The following is a 17,445-nucleotide window of genomic DNA, read 5'->3' as shown; positions in this document are numbered from 1 at the left end:
GCGAATCAAAACGTCAACCATGCATACCCTCTAGCATACTTAACCCGACTCATGCTGCAATTTTCTAGGCAAACACGGTATCCACTTGTCTAAATCGATATTTGAATATCAATAAGAAAATCATATATTTGTACTGCATTACAAATGCGCTTTAGAAAAAGAAAGTTTGGAAAACGCAAGTTTTTAAAGAATGGTTGAAAAATACCGAGAATATCATTTCTGATTACACAGATGTACACAAGAAAATGCAATTTTCAACGGATTGGCAAATTAATGACAGTATAAATAAATAGCGATTTTAATTCTATATACGGATAATCCAATTAATTAAGCGTTATTTATATTTTTTATTTATGCTTTAACTATGCGATGATGGAATCTAAAAAACAAACCAAATTACAAATGTGTTTACTATTTTATATAACATTCTCTCGGAGCGTAATTCTTAAAATTTCTGTAAAATACTCGTAAACTTAATATCTCCAGACAGAAAGAACAACCCAACATGTGCCCTTTGGTACAAAAACTTGTCAGGAAACTTTATAACAGATTTGTTTTCCCATCAACAGAATGCGAGTTTACTGGTTTAATAGAAAAGTAGGAGGTATTTCCATCCCGCAAAACAGACAAAAGTGTCAGAGAATACATGCGATTAACAGACAAAAAAATAAATTTTAATAAAGAGTTTGAGAGTTTGTAAATGTTAGATGTCCTCACGCCATGAGTTCTGAGAATCCTTGTAGAAGCCATAATAAGATCAATAATTTTGGATTAATTTATTAATTTTTAAGATAAAAAGTGATAAACTTCATTTAAGGGATAGCAAAGTTGCTTAACTGCAACTTTACAATCTCCCTCAGTTATGCTGATAACGCCCCAATAATAAATGGGAGATATTAGAATTAGTTTCAAATATGCGAATATACTAAACTCGCTAGAAGGTAATTAGTTGACGAAAAAAATTGCTTTAAAATGTATGTACCAAAAATAATTTGGTACTATTTAAAGTAGAATACTAGTTTCACTGAATCGAATTTTCACTGCATCAATAGATTACTGATTATCCTTAACTAAATTACTTATTAAAAATTATGAAGTCTAACTAACTATATTAACCTCTCTATTGGTTTTATCAATGCCACCTATGATCCAGGAAATGCATACAGAAAATATAAGGATACATAATTAAGAAAAAAAAACTCAGATAAAAAGGATATCGCCAAGTAATTAGTACATGTGAAATTATTCTTAATTACTTCTATCTTATCTTCTCTCTCTCTCTCTCTCTCTCTCTCACACACACACACACACTGGCCTTCGTTCTATTATCGTTTATTATTGTTACCTGTTTCCTGTAGACTGCTACACCTACAGCATCACAGGGCAAACTTCTTAATATATCAGTGTGTGGCAATGAGTATAGAAATATAATAGTATAATTCTACTTTTATATTTATTTTATAAATTAACTTCTCGATTTCGAAAAGCACCGAAATTCATATTCCTCAAACATGATCATGAAAATGTATAGTTCAGTTTCTCCTTAGTAGCAGTTTGACAGAGGTCCTACAAATATTCCATTCTCTTGCAGTGAAACCTTTCATTAAAAACATTTGTCGAACTTGGAATTTGTTAGAAAAAATTACTTGGATGGAGTATTCCCTGAGAGAAGTACTTCCTTAAAATATTAAAAATTTATATTAAATTAAATTAATATTAAGGAAATGTTAAAATGGTCCTTAAAATTATGTAACTCATAATTATTCTGTTACCAGGATTCTGTTACCAGGATGCCTATAAAATTAAATATTTTATGGGCATCCTCCTTTTTCTCCTTCTAGCATATGACGTCAAAATAATAACCCTCCATTGATGGTGATTTAAGAATGATGCAGTGGTGCGGTGACAAGTATATGTAGTGGAATAAATTCACGTTTCATCGTTTACATTATATTCCTTTTTACAACATGTTTAGGTATAATTATATTCGATATTCAGAAAAAAATCTCGCGTCTCCTTAAAATAAGCATAATGGAATCCCAATATGCCACAGAAATGATTGCGAATCACTAGTGCAGGCAGTTGGGTATTTAATGCGTAATTTATTAGTGCTCGCTTTATACACACATACATATATATACACGTATATATAAGATAGCAATTCTCGAAAATAATAATAATTATATAATCGAGTCTTCAAGTACTTGAATTAGAGCCTACGAATACTGCACGTAGTTTCAAACACATCATAATAGCAACTGAGAAATATAAAATAATACAAGTATTATTTTATATTTCATTTATTTTGTCCAATATCAGTTTCTGCAGACCGACTTGCAGTTTAAGCCTAGAAGTCGTAACTCAGGAGATATTTGTAAAATCATAAAATGCTAACGCGTAATTTTTTTTTTTTGTACAGTGTAGCATCATTAATAAACAAACCTATGTATACAGTTATAAATATCGTTAAAAAGGAAAATAATGGAAAATTACTAACTACGACAAAGTGAAAACTTTTCTTAATAACTGCAAGTTACAAACGATAACACTCACTCAGAGAGATTACTTAATTAATATACATATAAATAAAACAGCGACCTCTACATAACACTAAATTTTACGCTAAATTTGCTTACATCTGAAAATATTCTTTCAGAGAGCATTTGCAATAATGAATACAAATGCATTCATTATTACAAAAAAAAATAATAAAAATAAATAAATAAATTGCATTTTATATACAGCTTAATTACATTAGTCGAAATAACTTTTTCGTTGAAATGCAACCTTTTATTGACAACTGCATTTTTCATCTGATTTTTTTATTTTAAAGGCATCATTTTTTAATTATTTTTTTTTTGTGATGCGAAATCTCACAATATGTGCGTATATTTTTCAAACCTCAGTGTGTGATATCTTTTGTAAGCAATTCACTACGAGTAGATTTGTTTGAATAATAGATAACCCGGAGTTAACTGTAATATCATTTGAGAATAACTCTTTAGCAAATATTCAAATGCGTTTGGAAGTTGTTGTTTTTATCACATCCCTACCAAAAGAGTTGAGGTATCCGGAGGTTCGCTATTATTGTGTAGCAATCAGCGGAATAATTATTAATACCCTATCTTAGACTATATAAGATAATTCCAGAAAATATTCATTTATCAATTGATGGAGAAAATCTGCAGTGGTCTATATCAGATTTGTCTATTAATCCTTTATACTACAACTTGAGAACATGTTTTAAATACTTCATATAATATCACTTCTGAAAAGCACAATTGCCCTTAAGGTTTCAGAGAATTTGGAAGACTCCACTACAGTTGACTCTGATATAAAAGGCTCTGTGAACCATTTCTATAAAATTTTGCACTACACCATCTCGCGAAAATTATCAGTTATTTCGTCGAAATAATTTAGAATTTTTTTTCCATTTTGGTCTACTAGAATAATGCAACTGTCATTACTCCCTTCAATGACAGCTACATTATTCTAGACCACTATTGTAGACATTCCACTTAGACAAGGAAATAAAAGAACATTAGCAAGGTCAGGGTGCCGTTTTTTTGACAAGTGAGCTGCTTGATACTTACAAGTGGTTATTAGACTCGGAGAACACCCTTTAAGTGGTAGCAAGCGTGGGGCTGACCTCGTTGATACACACCAGACCTTGTGGCAATTGCCAGAAATCACAAGTAACAAGAAATAACCGTTTCTTAACGAGAATATGACTTCGTTTTCTTTGCTTCATACAAGGACAACACAAGTAAAAGTCAAAATAAGTCAAAGTCTGTGAAAGATTATTAATATTTATCAAGGTAAGCTATAGTTAAAGTTCCATAGAGCACATATCAATAAATTATTTAGAGAACAGATAATGTGATATTAACCTTGAGAAATTTATTCTACTTTTTCAACAGCCTCTTTCCATCCACTGCAAGCTGTAGCCTTCTCCATAAAATTTCAGTTATCCTTATTTCAAACTATTTCAAGCACCGATTGTTTTTTTAATATTTTAACCTAATTACTCATAAAAGAAAATAAGTCTTCCTAAATAGATAGGATATTACGATAAAGCCAAGAGGCTATAATAGCCTCTTGGCTCTTTATCGTAGTAATAATAATATATGGGTACACCGGTCTGGCAATTCGTTAGGAGGGGTATAAGTAAGTTCGGTTCACTTAAACCTTGGTATTCTACGTCTACCTACTCATTGATGAGACCTCAATAAAGGTCGAAACCGGTCTGGGTAGTGACCTCTCCTCATAATGTAAAACAGTAATACATCGCCTAAGAGCTGCGTTTTACATTATGAGAAAATATTAAGGATAGTGACGGAGTTTGCTCCACCCTTGATACGAGTTGCCCTAGTGTTGTACTATCCAGGTGTTGACTTACGCATGGACTCGCCGATAGTTCTTCGCCATGAAACTCTTAGATTTCGATCTCCGAGTTTCGTTTCTGGCTTTAAATTAATGAGGGATTTATTATCCCCTTAACTTAGATAGGATATTGTTCAGGACATGGTGCAAATTGTACAAATAATTGAGTCAAGAACAGGGCATAGATTCAGAATTCTTTGTTAATATTGGTTTAATTTATATTCTGTATCCGAACGTGAGTATTACTAGGAAGTTGGTCGATTGGTAGAGCCTCTGCTACTAATGCTTCAGTTAAGTAAGTTTGAGCGCGGTTAGTAGTTGGAAGGGAACCAGTCGTTCGATGCTGTTGGCACACTTTCCCTCGATGAGTCTTTGAACTCCCTGGAGGTGTCAAATAATAATAATTTAAATTGTAAGAATATAAGGATGAAGGGGGATGCAAAAAGAAGAACTTTTGCTTGATTTTTATTTTCATGTTGTCAAAGCTCACATTCTTCAATATAATTGCGTTCATCTACATGAACAGCAATCGGGAATTTCATCTGCACAGCTGTCTCTCCAATGAAAGAGATCAGGGATGTCACAAATGTCCCTAATCACTCCTATGATGTATGCTACAGATGTAACATGTCACGCCAACCGCGTCAGATTATAAAAAATGCATACCTCTACATTGAAGCTACACCAATAATTAAACGATTTTAATCTAATATAATACTCATAATTTAATATAAATTTTAAATGATAAATAAACAGTATGATCTAAAATAATAACTTTTATTGAGTATATTATTTAAATAGGTATTTATTTTTAATCTGTAAAATGATTTATCATTTATACATATAAAAAAATCGAACCTGAATGCAAGAAAGATGCTTGAATGTTTTTCTAAATGTGAAACTCATCCACAAAAGTGTGTAAATATAGATATTTGTACCGTGAGCGGCTAATAGTTAGATCATTAGGGAACTTAGTTCAAGAAACCACAGAATTTTAATGCCAATTCAGGCTTCCAATAAACAGGGTAGTAGTCCCACAACTGGATATGAAGCATACCTAGGGCCTAAAAACATTTCTAAGTATCCCTGTTCACAGTAGGATTGGAACACATAGCAGTTGCTTGGAGAGCGGTATCCATTCTGCCAACCAGACTGACATATCGTTACTTCGTTTCAAAGACTGCTTGTGAGAGTTCGAGTCTATTTCATCATTATTTCCTTAAGGTGCATATAAAGTGCGCTACGATAGTATGTATTGCATGAATAAGTTTACATTATTACTGGATTGATGTACTTAAGGACGTAAAAAACTTGTACGTCCTTAAGTACATCAATCCACCAATAACTTGGTCTTCCTCTGAGTCTTTTCCTGCTATCCTCTCATAAAACGTCTGTTTTGCGAACATGCTTCCTAATTAAATTTAAGTGGTCAATCTGTCCTTAGATTAATAGATGAACTCTGCTTGCACCTTTCTCAATACTGCTGCTGCTGATGATGATGATGTCAAATTCCTTTCTATTGAAAGATTGAAAAATCCATATCAAGATTCCTTCCGTGTCATAGAAGAATTCGAACCCAGGTTTTGACTAAAGAGGGCAGTTGATATTGACTGAGCTAGAGGCTCCCTCTTTATATTAGAATAGTTAAGTCACTAATATGCCTTATATCAGATAGTTAATTTGGTGATTTAGTGACTTAACTAATCTGATGGAGCGCCTCAGATTGTCGAGTTGGTGTTTAGTAACAATTATCTAATATAGTTGTCACTAAAATAAAGATTCAGCTGGAATTAAGATTGGTGGCAGAAAATTAATAATTTAAGATATGCAGATGATACAACTATCACAGCAGAAACTAAGGAAGATCTAGAGTGGTTGATTCTATTGATTAAGATGGAAAGTAACAAAGCGTGGCTTAATTAAAATATCAGCAAAACAACAAAAGTGATAGCTTCTGGCAATTTAAATGAATTTATAATAGATAGAGATAAAAGAGAAATCGTTGAAAGTTATGATTTACTGAGGTCCAGAATCAGAAATAATGGTAAATGTGAAGATGAAATTAAAAGAAGGATAGTCTTGGAAAAACAAACGATGTTAAACCTGACAAAAAATAAGAGAGAGATAGAGATGTGAGTAGGGCCACTGTCAAAGTTAAAATTGTCAAAAGCAATGGTATTTCCAGTAGTGATGTATGGATGTAAAAGCTTTATTATTAAGAAGAAAGACAGAAAGCGAATTGATTCGTTTGAATTATAGATGTGGAGAGACTATTAAGTCCCATGGACTGTAAAAATGCCCAATAAGAAGATTTTAGAGAATATAAAGACTCCTTGTAGGCGATGATCGCTAAACAGAAGTTGATGTACTTTGGTCATATAATGCGATGATGAGTTATGTCGGGGAAGATCGAGGGAATGAGAAAAAGAGGAAGACTACAAAAGAGTTGGATAGACAACCGAAAAAACTTACCAACTTGAACTTATAATTACTGATAGGAAGGACAAGAGGCAGAGTGGAATGGAGAGCGTTTCACAGGATCACCAAGAGTCGAAAACGACTGGATGGCACATACCAACAACAACATTCTAATATAATAGACAACTCCATGAAAATTAGGCATACACTGTTTAGCAGACGTAAAAGAAAAATTAACTACAAGGGATGTGAACACATTAAAAAAACAACTTAAGAAGTTAGACTCATACATTACCTTTATTAAGCAGTTTCATTACTAAACATGAACATCAGCAAACGCGAAGAACTGCCTAAAACAAACTGCACGCCAAAATAATAAATAATAAAAAAATATTCAATCACAAAACTTTGAATCATGTCACCCTTTTCTGGTGATGCAGGAAATGTAATAGTGACGGGAAGGAGGATATCTTGCAGAATAGCTTTGCGTCACAAAAGAGTGGGACATTTTCCTAGAAATTTTAGAATTTTATAAATTATAACCACAACGCAATATATTTTGAAAATCATAAGTGGATGATTCTGCACGTTCTCAGCAGCTATAACAAAAAGCTGCTGAGTACGTGCAGAATCATCCACTTATAATATGATTGCAAAATATCGTATATATTTTGGAGGCTGTCCATGTATGGGCTTTCGAAGGGAGGCCCATACACGGTCAATTATTTTCAAATGGCGGTTATGACGGTTATTTTCAAAAATAGTATTAAGGATACAATTTGAAATATGAAATCATTGCAAATAAACAGAAAGGACCGATTATTTCTATAATATTTTGATTATATACTGTATATAGGAGAAATTATACTAGGCAGTCCTAAATGTAATTTAACAAACACACTACAAATGAAAAGTGAAGCGAATCGAACTAAACACGTACCGAATTAGGTAGTAATTAACATAGCACTACAAATTAAGTAAAATCCTACTTGCCACGCAAAAAACTTACTCGACCAAGACCCAATTTTTTTAATATGTCCCGATAAGTCAACAGTTGTTCCACAAAATGATAAATAGTGGCGGAGTGTTTTATTTATTTATTATTTTTTATGTTATATAAAAATATTCTGTTTTGTTTGGTTATAGCTACTCGCCAGCTAGCAAAATTATCCCTGTTAATTACTATTCTGAAGAAAATATTTAGAAATGAACGGCTATTGCAACATCTAATCTTATCTTAAAATGTAAATATCTGATCTTCCTGTGTTCCCCATCCTTCTCAGTATCCTCATGCCATAAAGTATGTAATATTTTTCGTGTCCTTGAATATTTAGATGTAGAACATGAAAGTAACTCTTCTTTAAACTTACCGCCTTGCAAACTATTCGCTTTGGAATGATCGGTGTTGAAAAATGCCATAAAAAAGGTTATATTCGACTATTTTCATTTTTATGTCTGTACGAGTACTTTATTTGTACCTTGTTCCAAATTGTTTCTGTTGAAGGTTCTGGTATGAGGTTGTTCATTGTCAGAAAACATGCGTTGCGGAAACTGCGACTTACTAATTTAATTTGCAAATTAGGGTCTATCACTAATGGTTCCAAGGACGGAATGTTTGTTGCTTTAAGTTTGTTTCCTTCAGTTCAAAGGGCTATTTGCGATGAATGTGTACGCGATACTGTAACATATGTACATGTACAAAGATATATTATTTCATTTATATATTTATAAATGCAGATATCGTACAAGAAATATAAGCATATTAAAAATAATAAATTATATTCATACATTTTTTTTAAATACTTCATTTATATTTACATTACTGCTGAGTTTAACTTGGTCTAATACACAATAATTTAAATAATTTAAATAATAAAGGTAAGTTTATTTTTGTACACCAGGTGGCTGATTTATAAGCCTGGTTGAAGGCTTCATTCACATGGTTGAAGACATTGCTGAATATTTCGTAAAGTGTACTATTAATAATAGTGATTCATATTTTATAAATCTCATTTATACTTTATTCTTAAATATTTATACACTTTATATTAAAGAACTTAGTGATACTATAGCACTCCAAGAACGCAATAAATATTAAATTCTTCAGTTTATTCGTACCTAATCGTTGGAATATTACAAAATTTGGTGACAAGGTAAGGGTGCTGTCTGATGTCAGGTTTATATAACATTCTCACACCTCGCTGCCTATAATGGCCACCCTGCAGCAAAATATAACAACACTTGTCAGTTGTAGGAAAATAAAACCACCTTTGCGATGTCTAGACATACGTCTGTGTCACAGAACTTAAGTGGTTAGGGTGTTACTCATGTGGCTTGACATCAATCAAACTTTCGAACAAAAAATTCTCTGTGACACAATAATAGTTCTTCATTATTGTTCAGACCGCAGTTTCGGAGGAAGATCCGGGAGAGTGCATAGCTGTGGAATTTTTGTCACGTAAAATCATCACTTTCAATGAATTTTTTCGTGTCTGAAAAAAATCCACTAATAAATGGGGCGTATTTGCCATACAAAGGGTATCTTTACTTTCATGGCTTCATAATAAGTTTTTCAATGTATAATAAAACATCAACTGAAAGGTTAGGTACCTAAAATATTTCTCTTGTTCATAAGGATGGCGATTTTAATCTGATCGCTTGAAAGTGACACTAATAATAATAAGAATAAATATTTAAAAATAACAACATCAGAAATAAACACACAAAGATAATTATAGCTTCATTGGTAATTATTATCCTTGTTCGTTTATTATTTGTGTTTACAGTGTATTTTTTTTTTTTAATTTTTAAACACACTTGTGTTGTGTTTTATTTTATTTTTAAATTCATATTTATTAATAATAATATAAAGAGATAATCCTGCAAGACAAGTTATGTAATTAGATGAAAGGATATTAGATGGGTTAAACTAATATTAGTATAGTTGTCATAAGATGGATAAGCGTGAGAGGAAGACAAAGACTACAATAGATAAATGAAGTGATAAAGATGATGACATCCATAAATTACATAATGGTTTTGAGTGGAGGGAAAGGAGAGACTACATTTTTGTGAGCAGTCAGTAATAGAAAAAAATTGTTTGTTTGTTTTTTATATTCTTTATTTTTATTTAATTTTTAGTGTTTATTATGCAATTGGAATGATTAAAATAGTTGAGGCACAAGCAACAAAGGCCATTGAAGGCTTTCAATGACCTTTGTAGGCCTTATATATATATATCAACAGTCATTTTCGTGACTTGATTATTTTGAGTTTCTTGCAAGAGACGGTATATAGCTTAGTCGGTATAGATGAAGCCCTTTGGAAAGACCTGGGTTTGATTCCGGTCAGTGACGTGAAGAACCTTTGTCTAGTCTCTTTCGGCTAAAGGTGAGTTAGCTGGTCTCATACGGCGGTAGGAGGTTTTTTTCACCCGGAAACTCTGATTTTTTTGTTCCTCAGAACAGGCAAACTAGTCCCGTGAACACACACGTGGATTACAGTCTTGAATACTTCCCAGCCATATGCCGGTCCCAAGCCTGGATAAAATTGGGGGATTGGGGAAAGTAATGGTGAACTACCCTGTAAAATTCTCAGCAGGAATACTTTGTTGGCGATGCCTACAAAGTCACCTACGGTCGGAACGACTGAAAGGGAAAACCAGGAGGTGGAAGAACAGACTGACAATTTCTGTTGGTACCCAGCATTGGGAGGTTTGTGAATTATACACGATGTATTTACTTTTCAACCAGCATGTTGTGGGTTCAAATTGGCGTTTATAAATGTCTTTAGATAGTAAATGAATTTCATTCCTGCCATGGTTATGTGAAGGATTCAAGTGGCTTGAAAAATGGTTGAATCTCTAGAGAAGTGTTTCTGAATTATTTACCACTAGCACCCACGGTGTTAATACTAATGTACAACTTTTCGTAAGTGGGATTCGCTTAAACACTAAAATACTGTAGCAAGGAACATGATGAGCGCCCTTATGTCAAGAATCATTAGGACGAAACTTTGATACGATGTAAATTCCGATTTTATGGTGAGTATAATTGATACGTCACTTTTATTCAACAGATTATTTAACAGGAAATCTTATTAAATTTGAAGTGTTGATCCCAATGACAGAAAGAATTAGAATTTCAAAAAAACGAACAAAGCGTAATTGTTCGCCTTATTTTCATCCTTCTCCAAAGATACGTATAAATTCGCATTATGCAGTTAGTTTCGATCAAATTTGAACATAATTGCTCTTTAGGTTGATAACAGCACCGCACAAATTTTAGCCCATTCGAACATGAAGAGGGATTCCTATCCTCGCAAGGTTAAATCGTTCAACTGATTTCGACTCCATTTGTAAGTTCTGACATTTTAAGAGCCTCAAAGATATACGTTTTTGTGAACAAGGATAAAAAGACGATAAGAATGCGGTCACTCCACTGTACAAGGTTTTAATTAGACCACATATAGACTACTGCGCACCGATTTGGTCAATGTTTCTAGGTGAGAAGCAAGCTCTGGAAAAAGTTCAGAGGCGGATAACAAAAGCAGTAGAATTTGTGGAATACTATGAAGAGAGGCTGAGTGGATGTAAATTGCAGAATCTGGTAAATAGGCAGAGGAGAGGCGATATCATTGAGACATAAATTGCTAAGAGGAGCTTGTCAAATAGATACCTAGGATATTTTTCAATGGGTTGAAGGATAAAGGGGAATAGAGACAAGTGATCATTCATTGAAGTTGTATAAGTTGTGGTGCATAAGTGAGTGGTTGATGAGTAGAGCATTTAGCGGAATGGAGTGGGAGTGCACAAGCATTGGACCTATTTAAAATGAGGTATGGTAAATATTAATTCTGTTCGAATGCATTTTACCATTGCGTCGAGGAGTCTTAATCCTAAGAGGTGTTTGTATAGTAATAATAATAATAATCACCTTCCATGCAATCGGACTGAATAAAACAAAGGGATGTTCGTTGGTGGAAGAGGGAGAGAAATGTAGTTTTTCTGCAGATACCTCCGTAAGTCGTTACCAAATTGGGAATATGATTATTTCAATAATGTTTTAGGTCCTCTTCCAGTTTCGGTACAACTGCACAGCAATGAAGAGTGAGGCTGTGAAGGAAGAAAAGAAGCAAGTAAGATGCTAATATAGGTCTCATTGTTCAATTAATTTCTACCAGTTATTTGTTGACTGCTTTATCTACTTTATCTTTTGGATAAAGTAGATAAAATTTTTCATGTATAAAACAGGAAGTTAATTACTGAGGAAGCAAGAACTTGTCTTACAAGAATATGATTTTTTAATAAGATTGTACAATTCCTTCAGCAACTTCAGCTACAAATGCCTAGTACAACGGCTCACTGTATTAGTCATTGATAATTCCACACAGAAAAATGTATTCTATCGATGGGTGCAAAAAAAATCAAAGCAAACATTGCTGCGGTTGGTGATAAGTTGAATCTTCCTGTGTAAAAATATCGTGAGAAAGTCATTGGATTACACCATACAGAAGTTTCCATTTAGTAATCAATATAATTTATAAATAAATAATTATAATACATGCATTATAAATAAATAATGTACAATACTAATTTAATAATTTTTAGTAATAATGATAACAAATAACCAAATTATTTATTATCTATTTATCTAATTATTTATTATTTATTATGTTAATATTTATCAATATTAATAACCAATAACCTTGATAACAGTTAACATTAATACAAACACATACATATTAATGGATATCAGCAAGAATTATTTATTATTAATAATAAATAAAGTAGGTTTGAAACCTGTTGATCGATGACGAGTGCTTGTATATCCGAACGGTATTCCCCCTTCTGCTTTGTTTATCTTTTCATTTTTCAAATTTTCTTTCTCTGCAGGAGTATCGCCCATTCCGCCTACCCTCATAACCTCGTTCTACAAACGGCAAGAAGTAACGACATTCCCAATAATCGAAACCCAGATATCTACGTTCATCTGCGTCGAAAACAGAAGAAACTACTTCGAGAAAATCCGGGATCTCTGGCAGCGATCGCTAAAGGGATCCGTATGTCCATAGCTGAGTGCAAATTCCAATTCCGTAATTACAGGTGGAACTGTCCGACCATTGACTTTCTGAGAGGGAAATCCGTGTTCGGAAAAATTATACAGAAAGGTAAGTCAAGATTATCCACAGTCATTGGTAATTACACGATATACGAGAGGTTCTATTTTTAAAATCGTCGACAACACCCGTTAATGTATTAATTCAAATAGGAGTTTTTAAACACTGCTAAATTAAAACAGATGGTAGCAGCACTTTATAAGAAGGTCCTCTTCTTCTCTGTCTAGCAGCGCTTTTTACATTTTTAAATTCCTGGATGGATTTAGCTGGAGAAGGCCTTGCTTGAAGAATTCCTCTAGTTGCTGATTACATATCATACAGGGAAAGTCCGAACTGTATGCAAAATGTTCCAATACTAAACAACCCAAATGATGCATATCTTGAAGGTTTGAATTAAAATTGGGGGCAGGCCCATGCGTAATCATGAAAGTTCCTCAGACGAATTTCATTACCGTGATACGCTTATTCTTGATGGCTTATTCTACGCAGGAGTTCAAGGGTTTAGTTTGGAATTATGGTAACTAAGTTTATGAAACGACCAATGTATTATTATTATGTCTGTTTATTGCATGTATTCTCTGTCCGGTCTATCTACTTTCCAGGATGAAGAACGTGAGTTTCTAGGAGGAAAACTGGTGTTTTTCACACCCCCCCCGTTACCTTCGTCTGCTATTGGACTCACATTTATCGTGATGACAACTGCATCACCTTTTGATGTGATTTTGATGAGAACTGCAAGTTACTTAAAATTCAGCAATACACTTTGGTGTTGATTAACGTTGAAAAAAAAAAAGCACGAAAAAAATATTCGTTAAAAAGATTGGAAGGCGCTGAAAAATTTTCCATAGACCTGATGCCGATCTTCTGATAAAAAAAGGCATTAATAGAAAGATAATTTTCCATCTGAATGGAGTAGACGGAACCTGAATGGACCTTCTATATATATATATATATATATATATATATATATATATATATATATATATATATATTTTTTTTTTTTTTCACACACCCACTCATAAGCTAAAACAATATGACCACCCATCCTGTTTATTGTTGGCCAGAAACAGGCCAGTAGCTGCACTTTCCATCTCCTGGTATCAGGATTGTTCTCATGGACATCGCTGGATCCTCTGAACCCAGTGGAACACACGTTGATCATTGATTCTTACTTAGAAATTCTTTCGGACTAGGTATTGCCCTACATGGTAACAATGTGGCCCAATGGATTTGGACTCTTCCAGCAAGACAACACCCCTTGTGATAATGCTCACATTGTGCAAGCATAATTCAAAAAGCATATCCAAGAATTTCGTGTGCTCCCCTGGCTGCTTAATTCTCCTAATTTCAATCCAATAGAACATTTTTGGGATCATATGGGAAGCAGCATAACACCCCGAAGGTCAGCGACTGAGCGAAGGAATGAAGCCAGTTACCTTCGGGACTAGTTTGTCCAGAATACCGCAGGACACCTTTAGTGGCCTTGTGGAGTCAATGCCAAGACTCCGCGAAAGGAGGCCTAACATACTACTGGGGCGATCATAATATTTTGGTTCATAAGTATATAAGTACACATATTTTGCCTACCAAATGTTTATGTAGTTCATTCACTGCTATATGAGAGGAAATCTCTGTTTGTGAGAATAGTAATCAACATAGTGAACACATGTTTCGCCTAAAACACTCCATAATAAGTGACTTTTACCGATATTTTGCTGCTATTTATATTGACTTTGGGATTAAATAAGGAATTTCATACCAAGTTAATTTAATCTGGAATATACAATAAAGAAATAATGTCTGAAAATTATATGCGTTTTGGGATTTTATTCCGGTTTCATTACAAAACCGCACTCGCGTATTTATATAAATTGCCCGCATTTGAGACATCGCAAGAAGACGATGTTACCAGACAGCAATACTATTAACTGCTAGCTTCACAGTAACGAGGAAATGATGATCTCATGTCGTTTTAGTACTTCTCTCGCAGATGTTTGAAAGTAGCTGAAGAAAAAAGGAAAGTGGTGTTAAGCTGCTACAAAACTGTCATTAGGCATCTCCAAAACGGCAAGAGGGCATGAAGATTCATAATCTCTATTAAATGATACCGAAAGATTGCATCATTTTCTTTGGGGAGGTGTTTCTATGATTGCACATTAATTTGTATAATTTGAGATACTTCCTATCGGCCTTGTTTCGGATTATTCCCTCAAAATGGGGGAGAAATTTCGTCGGTTGAGTTTCCCATAAATATCCCTTAGCATTTTTTTATAATATTCAGGAAAACTAGTTCTCCTGACTCCAACTGAAAACATTTATGTGTTTGATATAAAATAAATTAGAAAATTGTAAGTAAAATTTAGGAATGAAATGTTTTTAGAAAAAGTGTAAATACCCACTTAGTGTACTTTTTATTGGCCACCGTTGCATAGCGAATCACTGCTTCATCATCCCCCCCCCTCCCCCTGTATATAGATGTAGTGATTTAATGACATTTTTAAGCAGTCATATTATATCTGCGTAAATAACGTAAACAAAACATTTATTTCGTTAGATACTCACCGCGCATCGGTTGATACGGGAGAGTCTTGCTCTAAATGCGTCGTAAGTGAATGCAGTGTCGTATAATAGACATTGGTTGTAATTCAGAAGGGTCGTATGAACGGATCATCGTAAAGCGAAGCATCGCACTGTGGAGTGTTACTTTAGTAATTATTGTTAATGCAAAGAAAAAGGAAAATATATTGCGCAATCCAGATAAATCGGCAATATTTGGGTGTATTACAATTACTCATTTTCTCATGGACAAAATTAATTGTGCGCACAAAGCAATAAATATTTTGAATATTTTCTATAATAAATATTTTATAAGCAATTTGAGAATAAGTAGTGTTAAAGACAAATCAAGTCATAAATATCGGCAGAAGTGAGTTTACAACCAGTTTTGTTGCTTTTTAAAAGTGCTCGGATTCTTGATACCAAGGAAATGCGTGTGTGTGTGTGTGTTTAATATTTAAATTCATGCCACTGTTCCTCAATAGGACTTTTTAATATATAATAACAGATGAGTACTTGTGTTTTTTAACCTGTCATGCTTTACAAGAAATTAGAATCAAAATTTTAATTAAATAAATGGTAACTTGGAAATACAGCAATATACGAATTAAGGGTTAATTTTTTTAAAAATGATAGAATTAAAACATGCTACAAAACAAAAATTTTCTAAATTGATACGCATATCAGCTAGTCTGACCGAATCACTAAATGAGTAGAAAGACAAAGACAGGCTGGGCTTTGCCCATTCTTGTGTCATACCTTTATCATCGCTTCCTAACATTTCGTTTTTGATTTCCTAATTTATATCGAAATACACTCTTTCAAAATTGCCACTGTCACGCTCTACAAGACACTACTTATTTATTATTTTTTCTTTTTTAACAATCATAATCGTGAACTATTTATTGTTCACGAATGCATCGCAGACAGCAGATATTCTGCGTCTTCTTCATTTAGAGGAGCGACTGTTTGCAAAAGTTAACATTACAGCGATATTTAAGGGTGGGGGTAGAGGGAAGGGAATCCCATAACGTAGAAGATCGACGCATATATCAGGATCCGATGCAGCTAGCCAAGATGGTGAGTCATGGTGTAGTAGTTATTTTTGACGGTCAGATGACACGCCCACCATTCATTTTTCAAGTGAGACTCCTGGATCAGAAATTCACGTTTCCGGACTATTAATGGTTGGCAGTGCGAGCTTACGCAAATGAAGCACGTTTCGAGAGGGTGGCTGTATAATAGCTTTCACCTTCTGACCCGAGGTGCTCGCCGTAGCAATCTAAATTACTCGACATAAGACAGTTATTTCCTGCTCGCCTGGAGTACGGCTTTAATCAAACTGGTCACCTTCACTTTCGCTGCATCCCGAGGAGCGGGGCTCGAAATGTTCGTCTGTGCACCCATCTGTATTCTTAGATTGAACGGTTACCACAAACGAGCGTTAATAATAGCTGGGTAGAACTCGGGTCTCCTGACCCGTGAATAGTGGGGGTTAAAATTCCGTTCTATGAACACCTCTCCCTTTTTCTGTGGTAAACTAGAACACACTGGAAGGAAGAGTTCGGTAATTAACGAGGTACTATGTTTCCTATTAAGTGTAATTAGAGATCGCAAAATGGAGAAAACCGACACAGTGATTGATTGATTATTATAAAGTAAGTGATAAATTTCAGTGCTTTTATTAGCAGCAGTACTGTGTTCAATGATGCGTTGAACAATCTAAACTAAACTAATCGTACCTTATAACCCCCCCCCTCCCAACACACAAGCAGTTCTTTCGTTTATTGTTTTTTTTTTTTAACCTATTGTGCAGTCGGCAATATGCACTTCTCCATGAAAGTGTCTTAAATAAAACAATAAGGGCTTGCCTTCGGTTAAAAATAAATAAATAAATAGACGGAATTAACGTGAATGCAAAGCAACGAGAAACCGTTATGCTAACGAAATTCTATGTCGAAGGCCAAAGAA

The 17,445-nt window shown here is 33.9% G+C and overlaps 1 protein-coding gene across 1 annotated transcript in view; it reads left to right on the top strand.

The window, feature by feature from the left end:
• LOC150109675 (protein Wnt-1-like) overlaps positions 1-17,445 on the top strand; it is a 63,413-nt gene that overhangs the window by 11,913 nt on the left and 34,055 nt on the right. The window contains exon 2 of the mRNA XM_090402939.1: positions 12,695-12,969. Within this exon, the coding sequence (XP_090259065.1) occupies positions 12,695-12,969 (275 nt within the window). The remainder of the gene's footprint in view (positions 1-12,694; positions 12,970-17,445) is intronic.

The sequence above is a fragment of the Typopeltis vanoorti genome, chromosome 2 (assembly GCF_054136105.1).
Source record: "Typopeltis vanoorti isolate ZY-2024b chromosome 2, IOZ_Tvanoo_1.0, whole genome shotgun sequence".
Classification (NCBI taxonomy): domain Eukaryota; kingdom Metazoa; phylum Arthropoda; class Arachnida; order Uropygi; family Thelyphonidae; genus Typopeltis; species Typopeltis vanoorti.
The sequence above is the reverse complement of the archived record's forward strand: the minus strand, read 5'-3'. Positions and strand labels throughout refer to the sequence as shown.